Source organism: Panthera leo, chromosome A3 (genome assembly GCF_018350215.1).
Source record: "Panthera leo isolate Ple1 chromosome A3, P.leo_Ple1_pat1.1, whole genome shotgun sequence".
Lineage (NCBI taxonomy): Eukaryota > Metazoa > Chordata > Mammalia > Carnivora > Felidae > Panthera > Panthera leo.
Genome location: NC_056681.1, coordinates 49,511,920 through 49,537,855, shown reverse-complemented (window position 1 = coordinate 49,537,855; position 25,936 = coordinate 49,511,920). Strand labels below are relative to the sequence as shown.

Below are 25,936 nucleotides of genomic sequence, written 5' to 3'. Positions count from 1 at the left end.
GGAGGTTGAAGGTTGTGTGAAATAGGTGATAGGGATTAAAGAGTACACTTATGATGAAAAAAAGTTAAACATAGAATCTATCACCAGGTGGCAGTGTTGGCCAGCTTGAACTTTCTCAAAGTCCTTGCTGTCCGAAATTTGATTGATACTAGTTTTGTATTTTCTATCACTGATTTTTCCATCCAATCAATCAATATAGCAATCAATACACATCCTCCTGGACACTCAGTGGGTGCTTTCAGGGTTGGGACACTGTTTAATCTCTCTTTGGGACCCACAGGGATTGGCCCCAGAGAAAGCAGTGTCCATTCCAGGCAGTCAGCACATGTTTGCTGGCTGACCCCTTTCCTGCCACAGTCTTTGTCTCAAAGCTGTGCGTGTATGTAAACCCTCACACTTGGGTTGATTGAGCTAAGAGGCTGGAGAGCCCCTGGAGATATTCCCAAGGCCACAACAGAGATGGCAAGAGCGGTTTCAGCTGCCATTGCCCTCTTGGGGCAGGAAAAGGGGCCCAACTCCTCAGACCTGCCCAAAGAGTTCTTCCTGGTTTGCCTTCCTCTCTTATAGACTCTTGCATCAGAGAAGCCAAGCATCAAGGGTGATCACTGCCAGACAAGCTTCTGAGCAAAGATATCTGTTGGACTGAAACCATGAATGGGACAGGGTGGGCATTAGGAGTGAGTGGACTCTACAGACTTCTGCCAGATGACGAACCCATAGGATGAACCATGAGGACAAATGGCCACTGGGCCTTCCTGGCACACGGGGAAATCCACACACTGTTCAGGATGACTGTCCTGGTTTAAGAGTTGGCTTTTCTGAGCAGTGTTGCTCTTGGCTGTCTCATCTGCTTTGCCCTCTGGAGTATAAATAAACCTCCTCCTCCTCCTGTTACCTCTCCACTAGTCACCATTTGAATTCAAAGAAAACTCTAAGAGTGAGCTGAGAGCACTTTCTCTAGCTGTCCACCCCCTCAATTTTTTGTTTTATGCAAGTTGAAATAAAAACCTTCCCAGGCAGAACTGGCTGCCATTCTTAGAAGCTGCTGGATCAGAAACCCATTAGACGTAAACTCTGATTGCACTTCTGTCTAGAATAAAGCCAATTCTATTTGTGCCAACTTTAAAGGAAACTACAAACAGTGCTCCTGACTGCATCACTCAGCCCTAAAGGAGTGTGAGGCACAGTGGCTGTCCTGATCTGATGGGGACAGTGCCCATCGAGCTGGGCTGGGGGCAGTCTACTGAGTTGGAAGCCAAAGAAAGATAAGGAATGGGGAGGGGATAGGGCATGAGATCCATAAACCTGAAGTGCAACAGTCTTTAAATCTATCATTAAGTTTCCCATACTAACAGAAGCTATGATTTTATTGAAACAGAACAAAAAAACCCTTTGGATATTAAATCTGACATCTTCTCATGAGGAAGAATACACTGCTTGGAATTTTAGAGCTAAAGGATTTAGAACTTGCTACATCTGCTCATTTTGTAGATAAGAAACCTGAGGCCTAGAGACATCAAGGGGCTTGCCACATGGTGGGCTGGGGGAAGGATTGAAGGCCTAATCCAGTCTCTTGGCACCCTGTCCAACGCTGTCTGTCTACTCAGCTTCCCCAAGGGCTGCTGAATGAGGGAGCAAGGGTTTGACCCATGGGTGATGGTTGCCAATGGCTCAAAGTTCTTACCACTTGGTGCTTGGAGGGACCCTCATTGTGTCTGTATGATCACCACTAAAAATGTCAGCCTGCCATTGGGTGAGAGCAGGCAGTGCTATTGCCACAGCAAGGGTGTCTGCAGGAGAGGCAGCTCTGAGACTGAGGAGAGTATACATGGGTGCAGGGAGCCTTGCTCTCTCCCCTTGGCCCTGTGGACCCTAGCAGTTAGAAGATTGGTTCTTCCAGCTATCAATGACTACTAGACACAGAGATGCCATTGTCTTTACTGACGATGCTTTTGACTATGTGGGCTTTTGTGTGTGAGGGGGAGGGGGTCTCATGGAGGTGAACCCAAGAGTGTAAATCGTTTCTGTGGGTTTGTGGATAAATGACACCCTAGCCTTTCATGCTCATGTAGGGCTAGATAACTTCCAGGGCTTGGTGTTGATGAAATTGAGTTAGCATATTACTAGAATTGACAGAGAACACACCCGCCACAATGTCTGGCTGCTGTATATGCAGCACTGCCTTCAGAAGCCCCCAGATCCAGGAGGACACTCGCTGTCAACCCAGTACCATCTGGAGGTGGTCCTGGTTTTCACTTCCTCTCTGTTTTGTTCTTTGGTGATGAAACCTCTTGCTCTGTGGTTGCTGTGCATGTTGGGTTAACCCCACAGGGTAGATACAAAGTAAGCCCCAGGTTCCTATGGAAAATCTCTCAGGCCTCCCTACTTCTGCACCTGCCAACGTACATCTTTCAGCTGTAAGGGCTTGGCCCAGGGGCCTCTTGGGAAGAAAATGTGACTAGTACTTCCTGGATGTCCTGCTGCTCTCTCTCAGCACCACTGAGGCTCCACAGAAGCAGTCTTGTGGATATGGCAGGGGCAGATGGATAGAGTGGTTCCACCTTGTTCTGGGAGATAGGCTTCCTGGAGGCAGCAGGGATGGCCTTGGCCTCAGGGGCCCCAAGGGCTGTGACACTCAGGAGGAAGGTCCTCCAAGTCACCTCTTGGGTAATGGGCTTCAGGAAGTGCAATTCTGTACCACCTGAATTCTGAAATATTTTATGTACACATAATCACTTTTCTTTATGCAACCTGAAGGAAACAAGAACTATGTACTTCTTTCTCTTATTAAAATCTTTTTTAACGTTTATTTATTTTTGAGACAGAGAGAAACAGAGCATGAATGGGGGAGGGTCAGAGAGAGGGAGACACAGAATCTGAAACAGGCTCTAGGCTCTGAGCTGTCAGCACAGAGCCCAACGCGGGGCTCGAACTCACAGACTGCGAGATCATGACCTGAGCCGAAGTCGGCTGCTTAACCGACTGAGCCACCCAGGTGCTCCTATTTTAAAGTTGAGTCAATTCTATGTACTTTCCTCATTGTTCTCATTGTGGGGTCTCTTCCTCTGGAAGGCTATATGGGCTCCCTTACAGCATCACAGCTGGGTTCCAAGAAAGACAGGGCTGTGGCTGGGGTCTCACAGGGCCTAGACCTAGGTCCATCAGAGAGGGGTGCTCCCTGTGTTCCAGCATCAAAGCAGTCCACCAGCCTGCATTCAAGAGGTGGGGGACAGGCTCCTCATCTTGCTGGAGTGTACACCATCACTTACAGGGGATGAAATGTTGTTAGCCATCTTTGGGATCCCCTGCCACAGTTATAATCTTCATTCACAATTCTATATGTTCTATTAAAATGAAGATCCAGGCCAAATGGTGAAGCAGATAATAAGGAAGGAGCGGGGGTGCTGGATGTTACTGCTGCTCCTCCACTGTTTATTTCTTTGGGCTCAGTTTCCTCATTTGTTCCACCAGGGGGTTGATAATTAACAGAAATTGATAGCCCTAATTTTTAAGCTAAGTAAAAGATGCATCTGGCATAGAGCAAGGCACATGTCTAGTGCTAGCTGTTGTCACTGGCTTACCAGCCTTAAAATCCTTTATTCTCTGGCAGAAGACAGGCATTACACACACACACACACACACACACACACACACACACACACACACACGGCCTGGGGTTGACTTCCAGTGGAAGCTCCTCCAAAAGACCCTCTTCTGCAGCGTATTTCCCTTTCCAGACCTTACAGCTAACAGGAAGTAATCTTTCCCAAACCCAAAGAACTCAACCAACCAGTTTTCCAAATTCCCTTTCCCCTCTGTTTGTCTTCTTTAGTATGTGTTTACTCCTTGGGTGTTGAAATATTTAAGTATCTGGTTGAGACAAGATTCTATGAGTTTCCTTCTTAGCTTGACAACAAGAACACAGCCTCCACCACTGGGCTTCCTGTGTGCCCATTCCAGGCTAGACTTTTCAGATACTACTGCATTTAGTCTTGACTGAGGCCCTGGGGAAAGAGATGTTACTCTTGTTTTGAAGAAAAGGAAAATGAGGCGCAGAGAGGTTAAGAAACTTGCTCAGGGTCACAGAGCTCGAAAAGTCAACGTTTGAACCCAGGCCACAGACGCTGGAGCAATGGGAGAAACCTTCATGTTTCCAAATCAGCCAAGGTTAGTAGGCCATTTGCTTCCCTGTTACACTCTCGCTCACCTCCCCTTAGCAGGTGACCTCCGCGAGGGCTGAGGCCAGCAGCTGGCTGATAAGAACATCAGACTCCGGACCAACGTCCTGGCCCAAGGACCACTAACCAGCCCATTTGGCCCACGGGAGCCGCTTGTGTGTGTGTTGGGGGGTGGGGCATGGGCCAGCCTGGCAGGGTGACTGGCTCACTCTCAAGGGTACACAAAGGGATTAATACTTTGACTTCAACCTATGAGATGCTGAAACGACCTAACTTTGGTGGTCCTCGGACCCACCTGCGCGCTTCTCTCCACCAGTCACATTCTGCGCTGGCTCCTTCCTATTGCAGACGGTTCCGGGAGCCACTGCCTGGGAGCCTGCGTCCCCCAACGCAAACAGGTCGCTGTTTTGTTCTGTTTTGTTTTTTCGTGGCGCAGCTCTCAGATCCTTAAGACCCACAAACTGAAACCAAAACATCCTGGCCTGATGCCCAGAGTCTGGACGGGAGCGAAGAGACGGGAGGCGGGCTGTGGCATCGCAGTCCCGCGAGAGCCGCGGCCCTCCCTCTGGTATGCATGCCCCAGCGCTTCTTCCTCCGCGGACCCCTTCTCAAAGGCGGGAGAAGAAAGGGTGGGACCCGGGCAGGTCCGGGAGAGAGGCAGGTCGCTACAGGACCCGGGCCCCGAGATGTGGGTGGTGGCCGGAGGGCGGAGACGGGGCGGGGCTCGCGGAGACACCAAAGGGCGCCTCCGGCTCTCCGCCTCAGATCCTGGTTCAAGAGTGCCTCCGGGCGTCGGGCAAGATGGCTGCGCGCGGGTTGGGTCGCAGCTTGGGGAGACTCCTGGGCAGCCTGAGCTGGCGCTCCGGTCAGCCCGCGAGGCCGCTTCGCGGGGTGAGCGCCCCCGCCGCAGCCGCAGCGCAGCCCGGCTCATACCAGGCGCAGATCGCACAGGCGGCCCGAGAGCCCGCCGCTTTCTGGGGGCAGCTGGCGCGGGACATGCTCGTGTGGGACACCCCCTATCATACCGTCTGGGATTGTGACTTCAGCAGCGGCAAGATCGGCTGGTTCCTGGGAGGCCAATTAAACGTGTCTGGTGAGTGGGTTGCCGGGGACCCAGGACGCCTTCAGCTCACGCGTCTCGAGGGGACGTAACAGAAACTGGCGGGCCCAGCCGTCCCCGGCCCGGCGGGTCAGGCCCCACGGGAGGCCCTTTTTCCAGTCTTCTGCTAGTCGAGCTCTCAACTGTGGCGCCTCGCCATCCCCGCCCCCATCCAACCCAGCCCGGCAGGCTCCAACTGCCACTGCAACCCCGCGCCCCGACTCCACCCTCCCGGCTTCCGCACGCGCCTGCGGAGACCTCCGGGCATGAGCTTGAGTCGCCCAAAAGCTGGCCTTGTCCCAGCACGGCTCCTCTCTCCACTGCCTCCAGAGTTAACTACTTGGTTCCACCGCACTGCGGAGCGCGCGCCTGCGGAGTTGCGGGCGAACTACGTGCCAGGCTGGGGTGTAGGGTATGGGGCGCAGAGGTGTCCGTCAGGACTTGCCCGCTCCTATCCCTGGGGGAGGCAAAAAACGATAAGTGTCTGACTTGTCATCGCCAGTTGCGGGGCCCAGCGACTTGCCTGGGGAGAAACTACCCATGTAAACAAACATAGGAGTGGAAGGCATTCGGGTAGGAACAAATCCTGAGCCAACAGTAGGAATCGGTTATTTCCTTGCTCCTGGGACTGTGGGTGGGAAGGATGGAATGGGTGTCTCCTAACTGACAGTTTCAGCTGCACCCGGAAGACCCACGACTTGCTTCAGACCTGGTGGTGATTGAGACCCCATTAACCAGTTTCATATCTGCTGAGATTGAATCCGTTATAGTTTCATTAAGATTTGGGATTGGGAACACAGTGTTCCCATACCACAAGGGGAGAAGGTCCAGGAACTGGAGGCAGTAGTGGCCAGGCAGGGTAGGCCTGGTGTTGGTCTGCTGGGGCAGGATGGGACTTGCAGGCAGGTGCGGTGGTCAGAGGGGCTGCCTCCTGTCTGGGAATATGGAGTTAGATGGCTCTGGGAGTTGTTTAAGAAAAGGGCCTTCAGGTCTTCACCGCAGGGCCATGCCAGGGTCTGAACTTGGAGGTTGGATCTGCTGTCTGGCACAGCTCCACCAAGTTTTTCTACTCAGAGCCTCAGTCTCCTCCTGTGCAAACTGGGGGTGATAATGCCCACCTGCTACTCTGGTTGTCAGGACAGAGTGCCAGAAAGTATGGACCAGTCCAGCATTTATTGGTGATCAATAGGTAGTAATGATTTTAACTTATTACATTCTGAAGTGGTCTTAAAATTATAGGTAGTGCCTGGCAATTATTTTTCCAGCAAAGAAACTTAAGGGAACTTTGGACCATATATATATTTTTTCATACTGTACATTACTTTGCTGGTTTAATCAAAATGAGTCACTTACTAGCTAAGTGTTTTCTCTAAAATTGAGTCAGCAACAAGTGTCCTTGAACTAAGCAGGGGGAACCAACCCTTAGGTTTGCAGAGTTGGTGGAATGTGCCTTTGAAGGGGAGGACATGACTTACAGAAGGAAGGTGCATAAAGTGCAGCTCCTTGAGGCTGCTTTTGGACGTGGAAGGCCTGAAGTGGCTGTGAACATTCATGGTTAGCTTGTGCGCACTTGCAGCCTCTTACTCTTTGATAAGAGAGTGAGGATGGACCTTGTGGGGCAGGTACCTAGGGCCTGGTGAACCTCAGTCAGTCACGGCAGGGTGTGGTCAGCAAGAATTCTTCTGCCTCTTTTTCCTTCACTTATTTCTCCTTTATGGCTGCCTAGCCAGCAGCTGAGCTTCAGGAAACTGTTATGGAGAGAGACAGCTTTTTGCAGCTTCCTTCCTCCAGTGTGTATGCCCACCCATTCATCTGCCTGGGATATCTCTGTCCTTTGCCAGTGTCTGTAAATCACAGAGGTGACACTATGGAAGAGGATCAGGCCAGGCCATAGCTGCCCTGAGTACCACCTAGAGAGTTGTGGAAGGGGTGGGGGTGTTTTGGCCTGATCTGTCTGTGTGATAGCACAATGATGGCTTGTTCCAAAGGTGCATTGCTCTCAAAACTGCCATTACCCCTTCAGGGTACTAGCAACTGTACTAGCAGTTCTCAAAGTGTGGTCCCCAGACCAGCAGTATCAGCATCACCTGGGAACTGTTTAGAAACACAAGTTCTCAGACTCCATGCTAGACTGTCAGAATCAGAACCCCAGTGAGTGGGGCCCTGCCATAACAAGCCCTCCATGCACATTCAAGGTGGAGAACCACTGACCTATCAACCCCAAACCAGGGCAGATGAAGGCACTTTTGAAATGGGCAGGATTGGGATTAGTGTCCTGGAGATGACTCTGGTGAACAAACAAAAATGGTATATGAGTGATGCAGTACAGTTTAGTGGTCCTGGGTGTGTCTAGAATCACACCTAGGTTTGAGTCCTTACTTTCCCCTTACTGTTCTTTGTATGCATCTCCTCCTCTGTAAAGTACAGATAGCGTATAACCAAACTCTGTTCTAATTACTATTGTTGCATATCCACCACCCCACGTTTACTGGCATAAGGTAGCAACCATTTTATTACTCTTGCAGATTCTGTGGCTCAGAGCTTTGGACAAGGCCTGTTGGGGATGACTTGTTTCTGCTCCTGAAGGCTGTCTGGGCTGTTGCATCTGCCTTGCTTCTCAGTCCCAGGTCTGGGGCTTAGGCTGGGATGACTGCAGGCTGGGCTCAGCTGGAACTGTGGCCCAAAGCACCTACACAGGGCTTGTCACAGCATGTTGCTGGGCCCGGGGAATGCTGATGACCAGTGGTCTCAGAGACCAAAGCAGAAGCTGCTAGGCTTCTTCTGACCAGGAGGGAACAACCTGGGGACACATGGGGCCGTGGTTAGCAGCAAGTGAGAAGTGAGAGACCTTGTACCCAATCACTGGCTTTTGTTATTTATTAATGAATCATGGGGAAGCCTGTGACCTTGAACTTGGCCTTCAGCAGTGTTATTGGGAATGACGTTTTCTGTTAACAAGACCATAGGAGTTTGCATTGGATCAGTCTTGGATAAGCGGGAAGCAGGCTTTGGAAGACATGCTGGTGGCCGGCATGGCTCTCAAAGTCCATCCTGGGGCTCTGGGATAGCTAGAGTGTCAGGTGGGGTCATGGTGTCAGAGGACCCCTGAGCAGAGCAGATAGAGTCTCCAGCCTTCACTGATTTGCTTCTATTACATTTACATAAAACTGCTTTTCAAGTTTCTGTGGAAAGCCAAGACCTAAAACTGATTCTAAAAAAGATTCTTTTTTTAATTAAGTTTTTTATTTTAATTCCTATATAGTTAACATACAGTGTTATATTAGTTTCAGGTGTACAATATGGTGATTCAACAATTCTATGTATTACTCAGTGCTCATCATGATAAGTGTACTCTTTAATCCCTATCACCTATTTCACCCATCCCCATACCCACTTACCCTCTGATATTTGCAAATGACATAGCCGATAAAGGGTTAGTATCTAAAAAGGATTCTTACCAGTCTCTGTCTTTTGCAGGGCTCAACAGATTAAGGTTTTTGCTCTGTGGCGTATAAAGTCAGGATGTCAGGAAATTGCAAATGCAGAACTGGAGGGTAATGATGTGTGTTGGTTGCAAAACACACAACTAAATTCTGTTTTCTGAACACCAAATTCTGCATCAGATTTTTAAAAATTTTTTTATTGAACATTTTTTGAAATGTTTATTTACTTTTAAGAGAGAGAGACGAGTGCGAGCAGGGGAAAGACAGAGAGAGAGAGAGGGAGACACAGAGTCGGAAGCAGGCTCCAGGCTCTGAGCTGTCAGCACAGAGTCTGATGAGGGACTCGAACCCACGAACCGTGGGATTATGACCTGAGACGAAGTTGGACGCTTAACTGACTGAGCCACCCAGGTGCCCCAATGAATCAGATTTTATTTTTTTAAATATGAGTTTCCTTACTTTTAAGCAAGGGTGTAGAAAAACTATTTTTAATCCAGAGATTTCTGGATGCTTTTTGGAGCATGAGTTGCAGCTGTGGAAACCATTTTGCTATACTTTTCTCCTCTTACAATTGCACCTCCCCTAATTCAGAAGACAGACACACTGAGAATAGAAGATGCTGCACTTCTGTGGTCCACTTTTCTGTCAATGGTTAAAGTAACTTTTCTAACGTCTTTCAAGGAAGTCTAAATGAAAGTCTAACCCCAGGTCTTAGGAGGAATGTCCTCCTGAAGACACTGAATCCTTCCCAGTTGTCAGACGCACAACTTACTTTAAATAGCAGATGCTTCTGGAAAATTGGCAAATATAATTTATGACTGATGTAATCTCTTAAAATATGCCAGGGAGATTTTCTATTTAAAGAAAACCCATTGTGAATCCCTTTGTGAATATTAACTCCCTCATTTCTTTTGATTAAAAAATTGAATTTCCGCATGTGGGTTCACTTAAAGTTGGGGAGGGGGAGGGAGGTACTTAAACATCTGACAAGAGTTCTTGAAAATCCCTACATAAGTGTGTGCCATCTTTATAATGGAAATGATAATCCTATTGTAATCTTTTTTAAAAAACACAGCTCAAGGGACGCCTGGGTGGCTCAGTCAGTTAAGCAGCTGGCTTAGGCTCAGGTCATGATCTTATAGCTTGAAGGCTCATGGGTTCGAGCCCTGAGTTGGGCTCTGTGCTGACAGCTCAGAGCCTGGAGCCTGCTTCCAATTCTGTGTCTCTCTCTCTCTGCCCCTCCCCTGCTCGTGCTCCATCTCTCTCTCTCTCTCTCTCAAAAATAAATAAACATTAAAAAAAAATAAAAAAAAAAAACACAACTCAAAACCCATGAACCACCAGCAGGCATTTGCTTATCTGTTTGCAGAGTAGTGTCAGGCCTGGGTTGTAGATCTGTACTTAGGAACATGGTGGAACCTCTTCTCATCTCATCCTCATGACACCAGTGTGAGGTGGTTGGTCTTCCCATTGTACAGATGTGGAAATGAAGGCTGCAACTTAAGCATAGTGATGAACAGTACAGAAAACACGCCAATACCACAGGGCATACATTCTGCCCAGGAGACGAACCACAAATCAATAAGTGAGAAAATCCACACTGGGGTAACTTGCTCAAGATTTTTCTAGCTGCTAAGGAGAGAATTATGATAGCGCCCCTCCACCCCAACCCCATGATAAATGAATCTTAGGCACATGGTCCCTGTCCTCAGGGACTTGTGACCCAGATGGGGGAGGATTTTGCAGAGTTAGCATTATGTCCCAGAGTGGAGACCACCGGGCAGGTAAGTAAGCATTAAATGGTGTCAGCCATGGAGTGACAGGGAGGGAGAGGTCACTGTGTGCTAGGATATTGGAAAAGGCTTTTAGTAGGAGGTGGTGTTTGAGCTGAGCCTTAAATCGACCTAAGTCCTTGCCCACTTGTTCTTGGAGATGGAATTTTCTTGTCCCACTGCCCAGTTCTTTTGGTAGAAGCTTTGTTTTTAAATGTGGAGAAGGGGGGAGTGCTTGGGTGGCTCAGTTGGCATTTGACTCTTGATTTTTGCTCAGGTCATGATCGTAGGGGTGTGGGATCAAGCCCCATATTGGACTTCACACTCAGCGTGGAGTCGGCTTAAGATTCTCTCTGTCTCTCTCTCTCTCTCTCTCTCTCTCTCCCTCCCTCCCTTCCCTCCCTTCCCTCCTTCCCTCCCTCTCTTTCTCTGCCCCTTCCCCTGCCTCAGATAAAAAAATTAAATGTGAAGAATTTCCTTTCTTTCACTCCCATCCCCCTTCTTTCTTTTCCTTCCTGCAATGAAGGCAATAGCAGGAACCATACACGTGTGTTAAAAGCCAACACATACATGGCATTTTAGGACCACTATCATCTCAGACCCTGAGCTGTGCTTTGTGTATGTGTTTGTGTCATCTGAGCATCATCCAGGGCAGCAGTGGAGGGTGCTTCTCTTGGGGACACAGCAGAACCATCTGACCCCATGCAGGAAACCCTCAAATGGCCTTTAATTCCTACCTTCTCTCTGAATCAGGAGCCATTACCCCCATGATGGATTAGGAAAGCAAGATTTAAATTAGATAAGCAAAGCACCGTCTGTGGTTAGTGAGTGGTTGGACAGGGTCCAGATACCAGAGCATGGGTTTTTCACATGACTCCAGGCTGCCATCCAGCAAAGGTCTGGCCAGATGTCTTACAGAGAGTCTTATTTTTTTAAAAAAAATTAATGTTTATTTATTTTTTAGAGAGAGACACAGAATGTGAGTGGGGGAGGGGCAGAGAGCAGGAGACATAGAATATGAAGCAGGCTCTAGGCTCCGTGCTGTTAGCACAGAGCCCGATGTGGGGCTTGATCTCATGAACTGTAACATCATGACCTGAGCTGAAGTTGGACACTTAACCGAATGAGCCACCCAGGTGCCCTGAATCTTTAATTACTCCTGTCCCCAAAGGGAAAAGAAAGGCCCCCCCGCCCACCCATCCCAAATCTAGGATAGATTGTGTGTAGATGTATGCATTCACATCTATCTGCTGGGGCAGGGTCCTGAACCACCACCAGCAGCAGCAGCAGCAGCAGCAGCAGCAAGTGGGATCTTCCTAGAGGTGAAGATGTTCATGCCCACCCAGACCTGCTCATTCAGAGACTCAGGGTGAGGCCTTACCATCTCTGTGCTAACAAGCCCTCTGGGGGTTCTGGAGGATTCAGAAGTGCTAGTTTAGATTAGAAAGAGACTCTGAGGGATAAGGCCACAAAGACAAGAGGTCTGTTCTTTCCCTAGGCATGGAGCTAACCTGGTGTCCTTTAGACTCCAGTGTTACCCTCCAGCCTGAGGACTTGAATGGTCTGTCCATCATTCCGAGCTATGGTACTTCTTTGCTCTGTGCTATGGGTTAGGCTGCACAGGTACAAATATTGACAGGACATTGGGTCCCAGCCTACAGAGGGGCAGCAAGTGTAAACATCTCAGGAAAAGTTAGAGGGAGGCATGAGGTCCACAGGATGTGAAGTGCTTAGTGAGAGTGGGAACATGTAGGCCAAGACCTGCGCGAGTGTGGGCACCAGGTGAAAGGAAGCCGTGGGGACAATGGGACAGTGTCCCCCAGGCAAGGAGAAACAGCACAAAGGCCCAGAAGCAGGAAGGAGCTCACCAGACTCAACATGGCCAGCAGTGAGAGGTAGATCATGCGCAGCCTTGGCGGATGCTTGTTGAACACTCCCTGTGTGCAGGGAAGGCACGTAGGGGATACTGCACCTGGGGTTCAGTGCTTACCTGCCTGGATTCCTGCCATCCATAAGCCCCAGGAAGATGGGGATACATGGCTGCTCTCACTGGCCACTCATCCACACCCTGGATTCCCAGTGTCCATCCTGTGGCACATATTTCTCCTCTACTTTTTGCAGCTCTTCCTTTTTGCTTGGTATAAACCAGGTGCAGGATGCCCTGCTGGGGTCTGAGGCTGTGAGGGTCTTGGCTTGAAGCTGGGCCATCACTCATGGGATGAGACGTATATCCTGGTTCCCTGGCTGCTGTGGGAACAAGCAATGCTGGGAGATGAATCCTGGGTGAGGCATCATGTGTGGTTTGTGGCCTTTTCCACTGTGGCCTTGGGCAGGTCACTAGACCACCCAGAGCACCTGGTAACTGTTTTCTAGGCTACACCTGAGCTGCCCACTTTTCAGGGTGACACAAAGGGTCAAACTCAGAGTGGGAGAAGGTATTTTAGAGCAGGCTTCTTGGTTCGGTGTGCACACATCTCAGGGGGTCTTCTGTGGGGCAGGTTTGGTGTGAGGCTTAGAGTTTGCTCTTATAACTAGCTCCCCTGTGATGCCTGGAACAGCCAGGGGCCAGTGAGCACTCATGTGCACATGGGAGCAGCCCCCTCCTCCCACTGGACCACCCATCCCCACACAGTGCACAGCTGTAACCCAGTTTGTGGATTCTCAGCTGGGCACTTTCAGGTTTGTTGTGACCTTCCCAGGGTCATTTCTTCCTGATTCATCACTTAAATCCTTCAGGGCCCGGAAGCATGGGTGGAGGGTGGGGTGGTGGGCTGGTGTTGGGGGGTGGGGAAGTGGTGGGTATGAGTGAGAAAGGGTAAGTCCCCCTGGGGAGGGGGCAGTCACTGCTTTTAGTTCCTAGGTGAGGATGTGGCCTCATCTGCTGATTGTTCAAGAGAAGCCAGAAATCTGTGGTTTTGTGTGAAAACTCTTGATTTCTAAATTTTGGACTAATTGACCCCCCCCCCCCCCCCCCCCCCACATACACACACTGACGTCAGGTTTCTTGTGCAAACCCAGATTTTGCCACCAATCTCCTCAGTTTGACTTCTTTTTGCATTTTCTATCTGCTGTTTTTTTCTTCTCCCTTTTTTTTTTAATGTTTATTTATTTTTGAGAGAGGGGGGGAGAGAGAGAGAGAGAGAGAGGAAGAGAGGGAGAGGGGCAGAGAGAGAGGGAGACACAGAATCTGAAGCAGGTTCCAGGCTCTGAGCTGTCAGCACAAAGCCTGACGCGGCACTCGAACTGATGAACTGTGAGATCATGACCTGAGCCGAAGTTGGACACTTAACCGACTGAGCCACCCAGGCACCCCTCTATCTGCTATTTTTATGACACTTCTTCTCTTTTGTTTTTCTAGTAATTTAAAGAACTTTCCTGCATCAGTAAGTACTAATAGTATTAATAATTTTTCCAGATGACCTCTATCTTTGTTTATTAAATTTTTTGAGGTATAACTTGTATACCTGTTAGGAGTCAGAAAGTTCAAATGAAAATTTGTTTAATGTTTATTCATTTTTGAAAGAGAGAGGGAGAGAGATAGAGCATGCACACATGCGGGTGCAAGGGAGGGGCAGAAAGAGAGGGAGACAGAGAATCCCAAGCAAGCTCTGTACTGTCAGTGCAGAACCCCATGTGGGGCTCAAACCCATGAACTGTTGAGATCATGACCTAAGCTGAAATCAAGAGTTAACTGACTGAGCCACCCAGGTAGCCCTGAAATTTTTTTTATTATAAGAGTAAATGATAGATAAAATAACCCAAGAAGGATAAAATGTAATTCAGATGCACATGCAGCTAAAGTATGTAAATATTTTCATGTGGGTTCACCCTGTCAAGAATTATGGGAATCACATGATCTTTTATGAGCATCGGCTCCCATAACTTTTGTCAGAACAGTTATTTCAGCAAGAAATATTTATTAAAGTCCCTGTAGCTCACTGCATGGTATTATCAGTTGATAACAGTACCTTGCATTCATATAATAGCACTTCAACATTCAGTCTTTGTATTTGATCCCAATTATAGTCTTGTTGAGTTAAACATGGTAGATAATGCATATCCCATTTATATGGGATGATTTTGAATTGAAGAAGATAAGTAACTGCACTCAAAAGAAAAAAAAAAAAAAAATATATATATATATATATATATATATATATATATATATACCTGAACACTGGGGTGACCCTGAAGACCAGGTTGGCAGAGGCCTGCTGGCCCCAAAAGCTGTTTGTGGTTTTTGTTTTTCCTGCTGAAGGAGAAGTGAGTAAGGAAAATCTGGCTGTGAGGGCTGATAGGAAAGGGTGCCTGCATGAACCAGGCAGATCGAAGCTCACCTTGAAATCAAGAGTACTGAACAGGATGTTAGCAAATGAACCTGATCTTACTAATCTTCAGGTTTACAGTAAATCATCAGAACTGATTTTCTGTTTTTGCGGGCAGTCATGTGATCTGAGCTTGGGTAACAGAGGGGGTGGGAAGCAGAACCTTCCGGAAAATGAGCATGACATTTCTCCATCATTTCATCACATGGAGTAGAGGCTTGTTTGTAGGGTACTGGCTGGACATGAGAAGGGATATGGATCCTTGTCTTGGGTCGCACCTCCAGCAGACTCCAGAGCTTTCTGCATGAACTGTATACTGAATCGGGCGGCCTGTTTGCATTAAGCATTCTTTCCAGCATCTCAGGTTACAGTGCTCAGCCCCAACTGCATGTTAGAACTACCCAGGGAGCCTTGAAAACCATGGAGCTAATTGGGTCAGGGTCCCTGGGGGTGACCTGGGTAACGCCCATGTGTGGCCAGGGTTGGGCCCGCAGAGATGAAGTGCCTGCTTCAGAGTATTCACAAGAGATCGCCCTGCACATGTGAAATCCTATTTGTGTACTGGTAGTTTCATTTTGCAGGCTCTGACAAATCACCTTTCCTGCAAGGAGGTAGAATACTTGCTTTTGAGGATGGTACGGTCCACCTCAGTGGAGAGTAGCCCAAGCCACAGCAAACCAAACCCTCCCCTTATCCAACTTTAAAAGCACCAAGTGTAACATCCGTAAAACCTGTTTTTGTGCAGTCAACTGCTTGGATCAGCATGTTCGGAAGTCCCCAGAGAGCGTCGCTTTGATCTGGGAGCGGGATGAGCCTGGAACTGAAGTGAGGATCACCTACAGGTATTGTGTATCCCCTGACAGCATCTCAGTGCCCAGCAGGGTCTCCTGGGCCTTTACATCTGTGTCTGTGGTACACACCAGCCCCAAACACTTTTGATGGGCTGTTTATAGGAGCAAGATTGCCCAGCCTGGGGGAGGGCTGCCCTTGTTCACCTCAGCAATACTTGGTGCTGTTAGGTTCCCACAAAAAGAACTGGGTCTTTGGACACAAATATGACAAATGTTCAAGGCATGGAGAGGCTTTTGCCACAGTGCTGTGTGCTTCTGTCTGGTTCTGAGCAGGAGGTCATCTGAGTATCAAGGGGCATGTTTCAGCTTTGGAAATGTTCTCTGGTCCCAGGAAAGTAAACATGAATGCAAACTGAATAAAATACATGCTGGAATTAACAAATGAGTCTAATTAGCATCTTTCTCCCAGTGCTCTGAGAGTGGCACCATAAATAAGATCAAGCCATTTCAAGAGGGGTCCTCCCGACATCTTTAGATAAGTGTTCCACACGTTCCATGTGTCAAGCACCTTTCGGGATGTTGTATGCATGTTGAGGGTTTGAAGGAACCCCGTGTCCAGGAATAGTAACCTGGCTTCCTAAAGCACTGCCTCCTTCTGGAACTGCCTTGCTCAGGGATCTCTGTGGTCAGTCACTGCAGGACATTGGTTTCCCCTTCCAAGGGGTAAGCCCCCCTCTGCTTAAGCCTAAAGTTACCTTTACAATGCTATCTCAGACCCACTGTGAATCTAAGTCATATGTCCTTTATCACTACGCACCCTTCACCATCAACTAGTGATCACTCTCCTTGTGGGCAGCTTGTGGCTTTTCTCGTCCAATTCAACAAGTTTCATTGAGTGCCATTGTATCTGTCAGGACAGGCTGGGGTATATTGTAGTAACAAACAATCCCCAAATACATGGTAGCATGTGGCTGGATGGCCACTTTAGACTGAATAGTCTGAGAAGGTGACATTGGAGCTGAGGTCTTGTTGCCAAGAAGGAGTAGCCAAGATTGGGGGGAGAATTCTCAGGCCCACCTGGGACTCTTAATAAGCACAGGTGTCCAGGAAACACCTGTGGCTGGGGCAGTAGGAGCGAGGGGGGCATGGTAGAAGGAGTGTTCAGGGAAGGAGGGGGCCTGAGAGCGGCAATAACTCCCCTGCCACTTCGGTGACTTGGGGACTACTGGGCACCCCTAGTTTTCTGTTTGTTTCTCAGACTCAGGTTTTATCACAGACCAAATTCATCAAACCTGGTAAGAGTGTACTCATTGACTTTTGGTTGCAGCAAAGTGATGTTTGTTAATCTGCTGCAGCTCCGGGTGGGCACCACCTTACCATTCCCCAACCTCAACAACCCTCGGCTGTCCCAGCCTTTACCAGTGCCTGCATTGTTTGCTGACCTGTCTCTCCATGAGCCTGTACAGATAAACCTCTTGCCTCCATGCAGCCCACCAGCCAGCAGCATTGTCCCCTGGGAGCCTTGGGCCCCATGCTGACAACTGAGGCAGAGCCCCAGGCCCCTATGCACACTTGAGTTTGAGGAACACTGCTCTAACAAACAAACTGGCTTCACTGTTCATTACTATTATTGGCCCAGCTTGATTAATGTGTGATTCTTTAGTAAAAGATTAAGACTGTGGGTGGGGGTAGAAGGGCTTACCAACTGGTTGTTGGAGATAAGCTGACCCAGTGATGAACCATTTTCCCTTTGTCACTACCTCAGGTGTGCCTGGACTCCAAGGATACCCCCTTAACTGGACACCCCCCATCCACACTGAGTTAATGGTCAGCAGTGTTAAGTGATCCGAGAGCTGGGCTTGGTCTGGCCTGCTGAGATGTGTGGTTAAATGTAAGCCATGGGGGAATTTTCAGGACTGCAGCCAGTGTGTTAAATCTCAGTTCAGTTGCACTAAAGCAGTCCCAGGCAAGGGACATGCTTATGAGTACAGGCAAAGTATTTATTATTCTCTTTCTGAAAATAAGCAGACTTAGCTTGAAATGGTTTTATAAACCTTACCTGGACTTAGTACTAGATGACTGTTTCTAGTTGCTGTTTGAGTAAGTGTGTGTTTGAGTAAGTGTTTGAGTAAGTGTGTGTACAGGTTGTTTATAATTCCAGCTAGTTTTTGAGAGATAGGGGTTAATTATTCTCCTGGTCATTTTAGGTTTTTGACATGAGGTTTTCTTTCTCCCTGTTCAGAGGAAAGCCACCTAGACATTGGTGCTGGATGTCCTGCCAGCATATAAACTGCCACTAAAATAAGGTGCTCTCCTGCCCAGTGTCTCATGCAGTGGCAGCCAAGGTGACTTTGTCGGCATGAAGACCAAGTTCCAGACTTGGAGCTCTAGCTCTTTCAAGAAACTCTGTGGGGCTGGGGTTCTCAGAGGCTGTGTGCTGGGGACCACACCCACCTTGTCTGTTTGGAAGTTGTGGGTGGCCACTCCAAACTCTTCCCCCACTGTGACCTCAGACACAGAAGGTAGCAGGTTGATGAGTCCAGGACTCACCCCTGGGACAAGCACTGCGGCCTTTGCTCTGGACATGGAGGAATTTGCAATCTGCCATTCTGAAGCTGCCTCCTACTGGCTGGGTGATCTTGTGAAGCTCTGTAATCTCCCATCTGTAGGATGGGTTAATTGTGGTAACCAAAGTGATTGTAGGCATGGGGAAGTGACAAAATGTGTTGGAGGTTAAAGTAGTACTTATTAAATGAACATGGTGATGATTATGGTAGCCGCTACTATTTATCAAGTACTTCCTGCGTTCCAGAACTGTTTTAAGCATTGTAGCTAAGTTATTTTGTTTAAGTACCACCACCTGATTACATAGGAATTATTATTGTTCTTATTGTTACTTCCAACATTTTATTATGGAAAATTCCATAATTTGAAAATTTTCAAGTAGTGCATCTACTGTCTCCCTACCACCTAGATTCTACCCTTAACATTTTACAATCCTTGTTTTTATCACATGTGATTTATATATCCATCCCTCCATGGGTCAGTCCATCTTATTTTTTGGATACATTTCATAGTAAGTTGAAGACATTAACATACATCCCCTGAGCAATTTGATGGCATGATATTAACTACAGTTAATTGTGTGTTTATTTTCTATTTTTTGCTGTGAGGTTTATATACAACAAAATGCACAAGTGTGCATTTGCTGAGTTTTGATCAATGTATATACCTGTATAACCCAAACCCCTATGAGATACATAACAATGAGCACTGTCCCAGAGGAGTCCCATGGCCTTTCTCAGTCACCATCCCTACCCTCCTGAAGCAACCGCTGTTCTGATTTTTTTTCCCAAATAGGTTGTCAAAACTTTATCTTACAGATAAGGAGGAGACTCAGAGAGAGGAGTTGATCTGTCCTGGGGCAGCAAGGTCAGAGTGGTGAAGCCATGTCCCATCCATCACCTACCTCAGCCATGATCAGCAGTCTCACTGGGGCCCGATGATGGAGTCTCTCAAATGGGCTGATGCGGGGCCTCTGCCTGGGGTTTAGCTCGCAGGGAATGGTCACTAACTTGTCTCATTCCTTGGGAGCCCAGAATCTCTCCCTTCTGTGACTGCTAAAGTTTTTTGAGGAAGCATGTTCCTGGAGAATCATTGTAGAGCTTGTAATGGGTGCAAGTGACACCTCCACCCTGCTTACCAGAATCTCCACTATTCATCACATGTCTGGGCAGACACACATGTGGTACACTTACACACATACATTTTGAGTGTGCTTATTCTCCAGGTGCGTTTCTACAACCTGCTTTCTCTTTGTGCTTGGGATCTGTCCTGGAACGTTCTCTTGGGTGGCAGGTAGGGTCCTGCCACCTGTTCTGGGAGCTGTGCCCAGAGTTGTCTGTGTGTGGACTCTGCTATTCTGAATACTGGCACATATTTGTAATCTCACCTCCATCGGGTAGGGAAGGCCTGGCAGGATTGGCTTTGGGAATCTTGGGGAGGCCCTGTGTCCTCGCCTGCCCCATCAGTTCCTTCCCTCTGCGACACCAGCTGGCACCGGTTCCAAGGCGTACCCTGCCAGTTTGACCAGGAAAAGCTGCAGGAATGTGCTCAGCAGTGCAGGTGGGCCCTGGGATGGCAATGGGGCTCTGGGAGGAGGCGAGATAATCAGCATGGTTCTGTTGAGCTCCCTTCTTTAGAGGTGTGACACTTTTTTCCCTCAGGGAAGCGAGGGAGCAGGAATGCTTTGCTTGGCAGGGATCAGCCTGGGATGGTCTGTGCACATCTTCCAGAGAAGAAGGCAGACTGTGACTTTAGGCTGGAACCAGAGCCGGAGGGCTGCCCCAGCCCACCTTCTAGCCTGCCTCTCTGCCCAGAGAGGTGTGTTCAGAGCCAGTTGGAAGAAGCTGTTCTATCCTAGTGAACCAGCAGACTTCAGATCCTGGGCCCCTTCTGCATCCCCTGAGGCTGGGCCTGTGGGCTTGAGGCCTCCGAGGGCAGGGACTTCAGAGGCCAGCTGGGACACAGATAAGCTGGGTGGCTCCTTGAGGCTGTGTAGCCAAATAGCACTCTAGGCACTGCCCCTTTCAACTGTCCATGTGTCCTTTTCTAGCATAGTGCCTTTTTAGAAGATTGTCTTTCACCTGTAGTTCAAGTGACAGATTCTAGAGGTCCCTGGGGATGAGGATGTGGAGAAACACAAACTCCTCAGGAAGTTGGTGGTGAGGTAGATTATGAGGCTTCAAGATTACTGTCTGCCTGGAGCCTGGAGGTCTGGGCTAGGGATTTCTGAAGCTGGGGATGGACGAGGGCATAGAGTAGAGCAAACTGAGGTCTGGTGGCTGGTCCCAGCCTGTGGGGTATACGTGGGTGCCCTGAAACAGAAGTGACAGCAGGATGTGGGTGTCTTACGTAGAGTATTTACCAAGGCTTAGCTCATCTTTTGTCTGAGTTCTCCAAAAAGAGGTCTGAACTTGAACTCGAGCCCAGAGCTTAAGAATTTTAGCCCTGGCCAGTTCTGTGCCCTTGAAGCCTGTCACTCTGGGCCTCAGTGGGCCCAGCTATAAAATGAGGGACCAGATAAGACCTGCACTATTCCAACACCGGCAGGTGTGGTTCAGTGTGGTGGTCACGACCAACATAGTTCAATAGAGCTGGACGTCCACAGGCTTCACCAAAAAGGGTAGGTGTTGTCTTGGGTGTGCCCACAACATGAACTGAGTATAGTTTTCACTGTGGGTCAGGGCCCTGGAAGGGGTGATTTCTGTGGCTGTTCCATCTTCTTACTGGTAGCAGGTGTACACAGTGAGGAACCCCTGTCCAGAGGAGTGAAGGGGATGTCAGGCCTCCTTCTACCCTCCCTGCCTCAGAACCCCTGGATGGACACTGAGGAGACGGCTTTCTTCCCGGACATGGTGGGCAGACACTGGGTGTTACTGAGACTACACAGCCTTGTGCCTAATGTGGAGGGCCCACAGAGAATACAAGATGGGGCCCACAGGGAATACTCTTTCTGGGGCAGCTAGACCAACACACATAGAGCTGTGGGGCAGGTCTGCAGTTTGGAGGCACCTCCTACACAGGCTTCTTTGTTTCCTTGGCCCTGTTTGTGACAGAAAGGAGGGTCCCTCTGGATTACAGCAGTAGGAAGTAGGACTCCAGCATGGACACCAGGTTGGAGAAGGCTTTGGGGAAGTTCTGAGGAGGGCTGGGTTTTGAGAGGCACAAGAGGGGGAAGTGTGATGATGAAGACAGAGAAACAATGGCAGGTGAGGGCACTGTAGGGTGAAGTGGCCAGGGAGGGTGGAGGTGGATGGACCCTGTGCTCCGTGCCTGCTCTGTCCTCTGGCTGTGTATGACCTTGAGCAAGTCATTCTACCATTCTGACCCTCTGTCTCCTCATCTGCAAAATGGAAACATCCTTCTCCTCTGCTGGGTGTCTGAGTGTGGGCATGGGGAACAAAAGCCCAGAACAGTGTCTGGGATGATGAGGATTTCAGATTTGATGATGGAAAGGCATGGAGTGGCCCTGTGGGGTGGCGTTTTCAGAGTGAGGACTTCACCTCGGGAGAACAATCTCTAGTCAGCTAAAAGGCAGCCCCTTCTCCTTCTTGTGGTCCCAACCCTTGCTCCTTGCTCTTCTCCTTGCCCCCAAATTAATTACTTAAATGAGCAGACTCCTTTGTTAAAATATTAGGGCAGTTGAAGAGGAGGATCCTTAATGGGCATAATGAGGTTGATGGGTTAGGTGCTTTGGGGTAAAACAGCCCTGTGATTAGTGAAGTTTCCCATGGCACGGGCCATCTGTCACACAGAGCAAAGTCAGTTTGCTCAGTGGGCTCCCCTGGATATGGGGAGGAGAGGCCAGAGGCCCTGGGCTCATGTGCTGTGTCCTGGCTTCCCTGACTAAGAGGAGGGAGGTGCCCTGGGCACACTCTTTCCCCTGCTGACCTCTGAGTAACTCTGATTGCAAAACTTGGTCGGGAATCCGCATGCTGACTTCCAGGATCTGGTAGAAACCCTGGGTCACTTGGATTGTGTACTTATCTTTCCTTAAGACTTTGGCTCCAGATGTTGAAACTGAGAAGGGTTTTGAATCTTTCTATACATGATCACTTATTGTTCTTCTTCTTCTTTTGAACCAGCTAAGTCTCTTGGAATTTCATATTTTAGAATGCCAAATCTTGGGACTACAGCAGGAATATTGTACCCTGAGAGTGTCTATCTTCATGGCTAGGGAAACCTCCTTGATGGGGACCCTTCTGAGAATTCTCTGGGGCAAACAGTGGCAGAGGTTTACTTCTGGGAGCACACTTAAGCAAATGCCTCCCTTGGAGCTGGATTCCTCTTCTGCCATGCAGGGACTATTGGGGGATGGTTGGGTTGTGGGAGGTGGAGGGGCACAACCTGGTGAGGGCATGGTGCAGGCCCTGGGGTGGGAGTGGACGGGGGAGCACACACTTGAAGTGTGGGTGGGAGTCAAGCTCTGGGGTGGGGAAGGGTCTTGATGCATGTTCCTGAGGAGTGGGGACAGTTTGGGGAGGCGTCTTCTAAGACTGGGTGTTGTCGTTTGTGACTTTTTTCCTTTCTGCTTCTGGAGTCTCAAGACAGTGGGATGAGCCTGACTTACAGCTTCACTGTGGGTGGCCGTGTGGTGTCACATGGCCCTTCCCCATGTTGGTTTCCATCAGGGCAGCACTGTGGACACAGAGGGCAGTGGTTGAACCTCCTCACCTGTCCAGAAGTGCACATCGAGGGGGCTGCATCTTCATTTCTGCCCCCTCTCCCTCCCAGTGCCCATTTCCTCTCATGCTAGGTGGATACAGAAGGAAGGGGTCACAATGAGGTTAGACATACTGTCCAATGTAGAGTTGAAAATCGACGCACAGCTAGAAGGGAGTGGGCCCCTGGCTGGCTGGGCCCCTGGGAAGGGTGACGAAGCATGGCCCTCACTGCTGGGGGGCACATATGGCACTGCACTTGGCCCAGTCCCCAGCAGTGTGGCCCCTGCAGTGCTGGCTTCTGGGCACCCAGTCTGGGGCTGGGCTGAGAAGAGGGCAAAGTGGGTAGGTGGCACGTGGGTGTGCCCTGGGCGGGGGGTCCCTTCCCATGCTCAGCCCAGTGTCCAGTCTCCAGTGCCTGCCAGGCTGGATCCTTCTGTCCATGGCCTGCCTGGAACAAAGGGCACCAAGAACAACTCCTGGGAATATTCCTGGTGACTGGGAATGGGGTGTCCAGGCCTCCATCCTCCAAAAGTCACGTCTGACCCTGATGTCTCGGGGTAGCCCCTGGCTGATTGGACAGGAGCTCACACTGATGATCTTAGCTCACATTCATGGTCATCCTTGGTTTTAAAGTCCAGGACCTGAGGTCCCAGTGAGCTTCCAGGATCCTCAAGCTTACCCACCTGGAAAGGTCAGAAATGGGGTTTGAGTTCAGCTTTGTCTGGCTCTAGCTGACGTACTGAGGAATCTGAGTCTTCTTTCTCCATCCTGAGAGAGGAGGTGACAGTGTAAAGGGGCCTCTGGCTGCTCTGCTATACTAACTTGGTGACAGGCTGGACTCCTGGTGGTTTCTGGTGGTTCCTGGTGGTATGTGCAGAGAGGGTGAGCTCTGCTGACAATAGCCTTTTACTGACCAGGACCCTGTGTTCCCAGCATCTGCCCCCACCCCCTGCTTAAGCACACGTTCATTAAGTGCTAACATCAGCTGGAGAGGAGGAGGCTTGTCAGTGCCAGCATGCTCTGGGTGGCCTTGAAGAGGGACAAGGGTCAGCTACAGAAGAAGGCGGGGCTAAGGGCTGTGGAGTCCTGCCGTGACTGTAGGACAGTGAGGGGCAGGAAGCAAAGTGTGTGAGGGGTGCTCTGGGCCTTGGAACACCTTAGAGGCAAGGGTGGGGGATGCCATGGGTGCCGGGGGAGGGATGACAGAGTGACAGATGGGTGCTGTCAGAACAGGGGCTGCCTGGCCTGGCACTCTCTTACCCTTCACTCTTTGTCCTGGGCCTCCCGTGGCTGTCTTGGACCTATTCTTCCTCCTGGCCCTGCCCAAGACTGTCATGCACCTCATCTGAATGTGGTAACAGCAGTGGGTCAGGTTTGAATGAGAGGCTTGACAATTTTCCATCAACAAATCCATGTAAACTTCCTCTGAGAGGGCTGGAGTGAGGTTTCTGAGCCTTTGGCAGATAAGGTGACTCATTTGGGCTAGCATATCCCCATTCTCCCTGCTGGTTTTGTTTGGATGAAGTTTTGGGGACAAGACAAGTTTTGACTGAGTTAATGTGGCAACAAGGACATGGAATTTGGAAGAGGGCATGTAGGGTCCTATCAGATGCAGACAACTTCAGAAATTCCGTGTGGTCTCCACACCTCAGTGATGTGTCATTCTGGTATCATCTAAAGCAGTGATTTCCAGCTCAGGGTGTGCCTGACTCCCCTGAGGAGGTTTCCAACAATAAAGACCCAGACTTGCTTGGGCCCTGCCGAGTCAGGATCTCCTGGGGGTGCCTGGGAGCTTTATTTGAAAATACATCTCTGGTTATACAGCTGCTGGCACCCATCATAGGGAACATATCTGTTAGGATTCAGCTGTAGAAAAGGGAAGTCAGTGCCACTCTTTTAAGCAGAGAGGGAGCTTACACAGAGTGCTTACAAAGCCTTTGGGCTGACTCTAGGCCTCACCCTCTGGCATAATCAGAATGGACTCAGGAGACCCCGCAGGCACTGCTGAGTCCTCAAAACACACCACTGTGGCTCTGGTCCGGGGCCAGGAAACCACCATTTTGATGGCTCAGCTGCTCAGTTTTCTCTTGACATCTTTGTAGCTAGTGGAATCTCTCCAGGAAAACCCCAGCATCTCCCAAACTGCAGCAAAACAGCAGCCCACACTGCAATTGCTCCCCATGTGCAGCTACCAGGTGCAGCCTGAGTCCTACACAGAATTCCAGATGAGAGGTGTCTGAGGTGGCAGGTGCGTCCTGAGGAGGCTGGAACAGATGCCGAGTGAGAGAAAGGCATGGTGACTGCAGGCAGGTCTAGTCCAGCATGGGTTTTTGGACCCTGATTCTGTTCGATTCCTGTGCAGTTGAATGTAACAGTATGAGGACCGGGCCTATAACCGCCCAGATCCCAGGCCACTCAGGTGGGGCCTGGTGGTCCTTCCTCCTGGTGCAGGTGAACAAACCCTCTGAGTCACTCCTGTGTGTGCCACAGCAGTTCAAGGTCTGCTGTAATAGGTTCTGATCTTAACCCTGTCACTCACTTAATCCTTTCACCAAGGTAGGCCCGGCTAGATATGGATTCATTGCAGGATAGGCCATTTTCCAAAAGGGCAGTCTTCTATCCTCACATTATAAACCTGTTAGTTTTCTGGGCTTTATGACTAAACTGTGGGACAGTTTTCCAGTCTAGTGTTCTACTTGAGGAGGTCTTTGGCATATTACCAGCTGGTGCAAATGGGGGCACTTTTGTGGTTCTCCAAAAGGGTGCCCCTCAGAAGGGGTGTGCAGGCAGCATCCTGGGGCAGGTACCTTTGAACAGGGCTGAGCTGAGCAGCCATCTGCAGGGGCCCTGGTGACAGGGTTGCTGTGGAGTATATGTGCACAGTAGGGGGAAAGCCTCAGAAAGCCCAATTTCTGAACTTACACAGAATGCAGTGCCTTAAACTCAGGGTCAGAGAGACTATGGCCTGAAAAAGGAGCTGGCTTGAGTGGAAGAAAGAGTGTGCATTTTGCTCCTCCCTTTCCTTCCAAATGAATATTTAAATTTCTATTAGCAATTATTTGTTTATTATTAAATGCATGATTATTAATGAGTTAAATAAGC

At 49.4% G+C, this 25,936-nt stretch overlaps 1 protein-coding gene across 1 annotated transcript in view; it reads left to right on the top strand.

Annotated features, from left to right (window-relative positions):
• The first annotated feature begins 4,964 nt into the window (after positions 1 to 4,964).
• The window catches only part of ACSS1 (acyl-CoA synthetase short chain family member 1), a 61,124-nt gene continuing 40,152 nt past the window's right edge, over positions 4,965 to 25,936 (top strand). The window contains exons 1-2 of the mRNA XM_042931792.1: positions 4,965 to 5,271; positions 15,563 to 15,659. Coding sequence (XP_042787726.1) covers positions 4,980 to 5,271; positions 15,563 to 15,659 — 389 coding nt within the window. The 5' untranslated portion in view covers positions 4,965 to 4,979. The remainder of the gene's footprint in view (positions 5,272 to 15,562; positions 15,660 to 25,936) is intronic.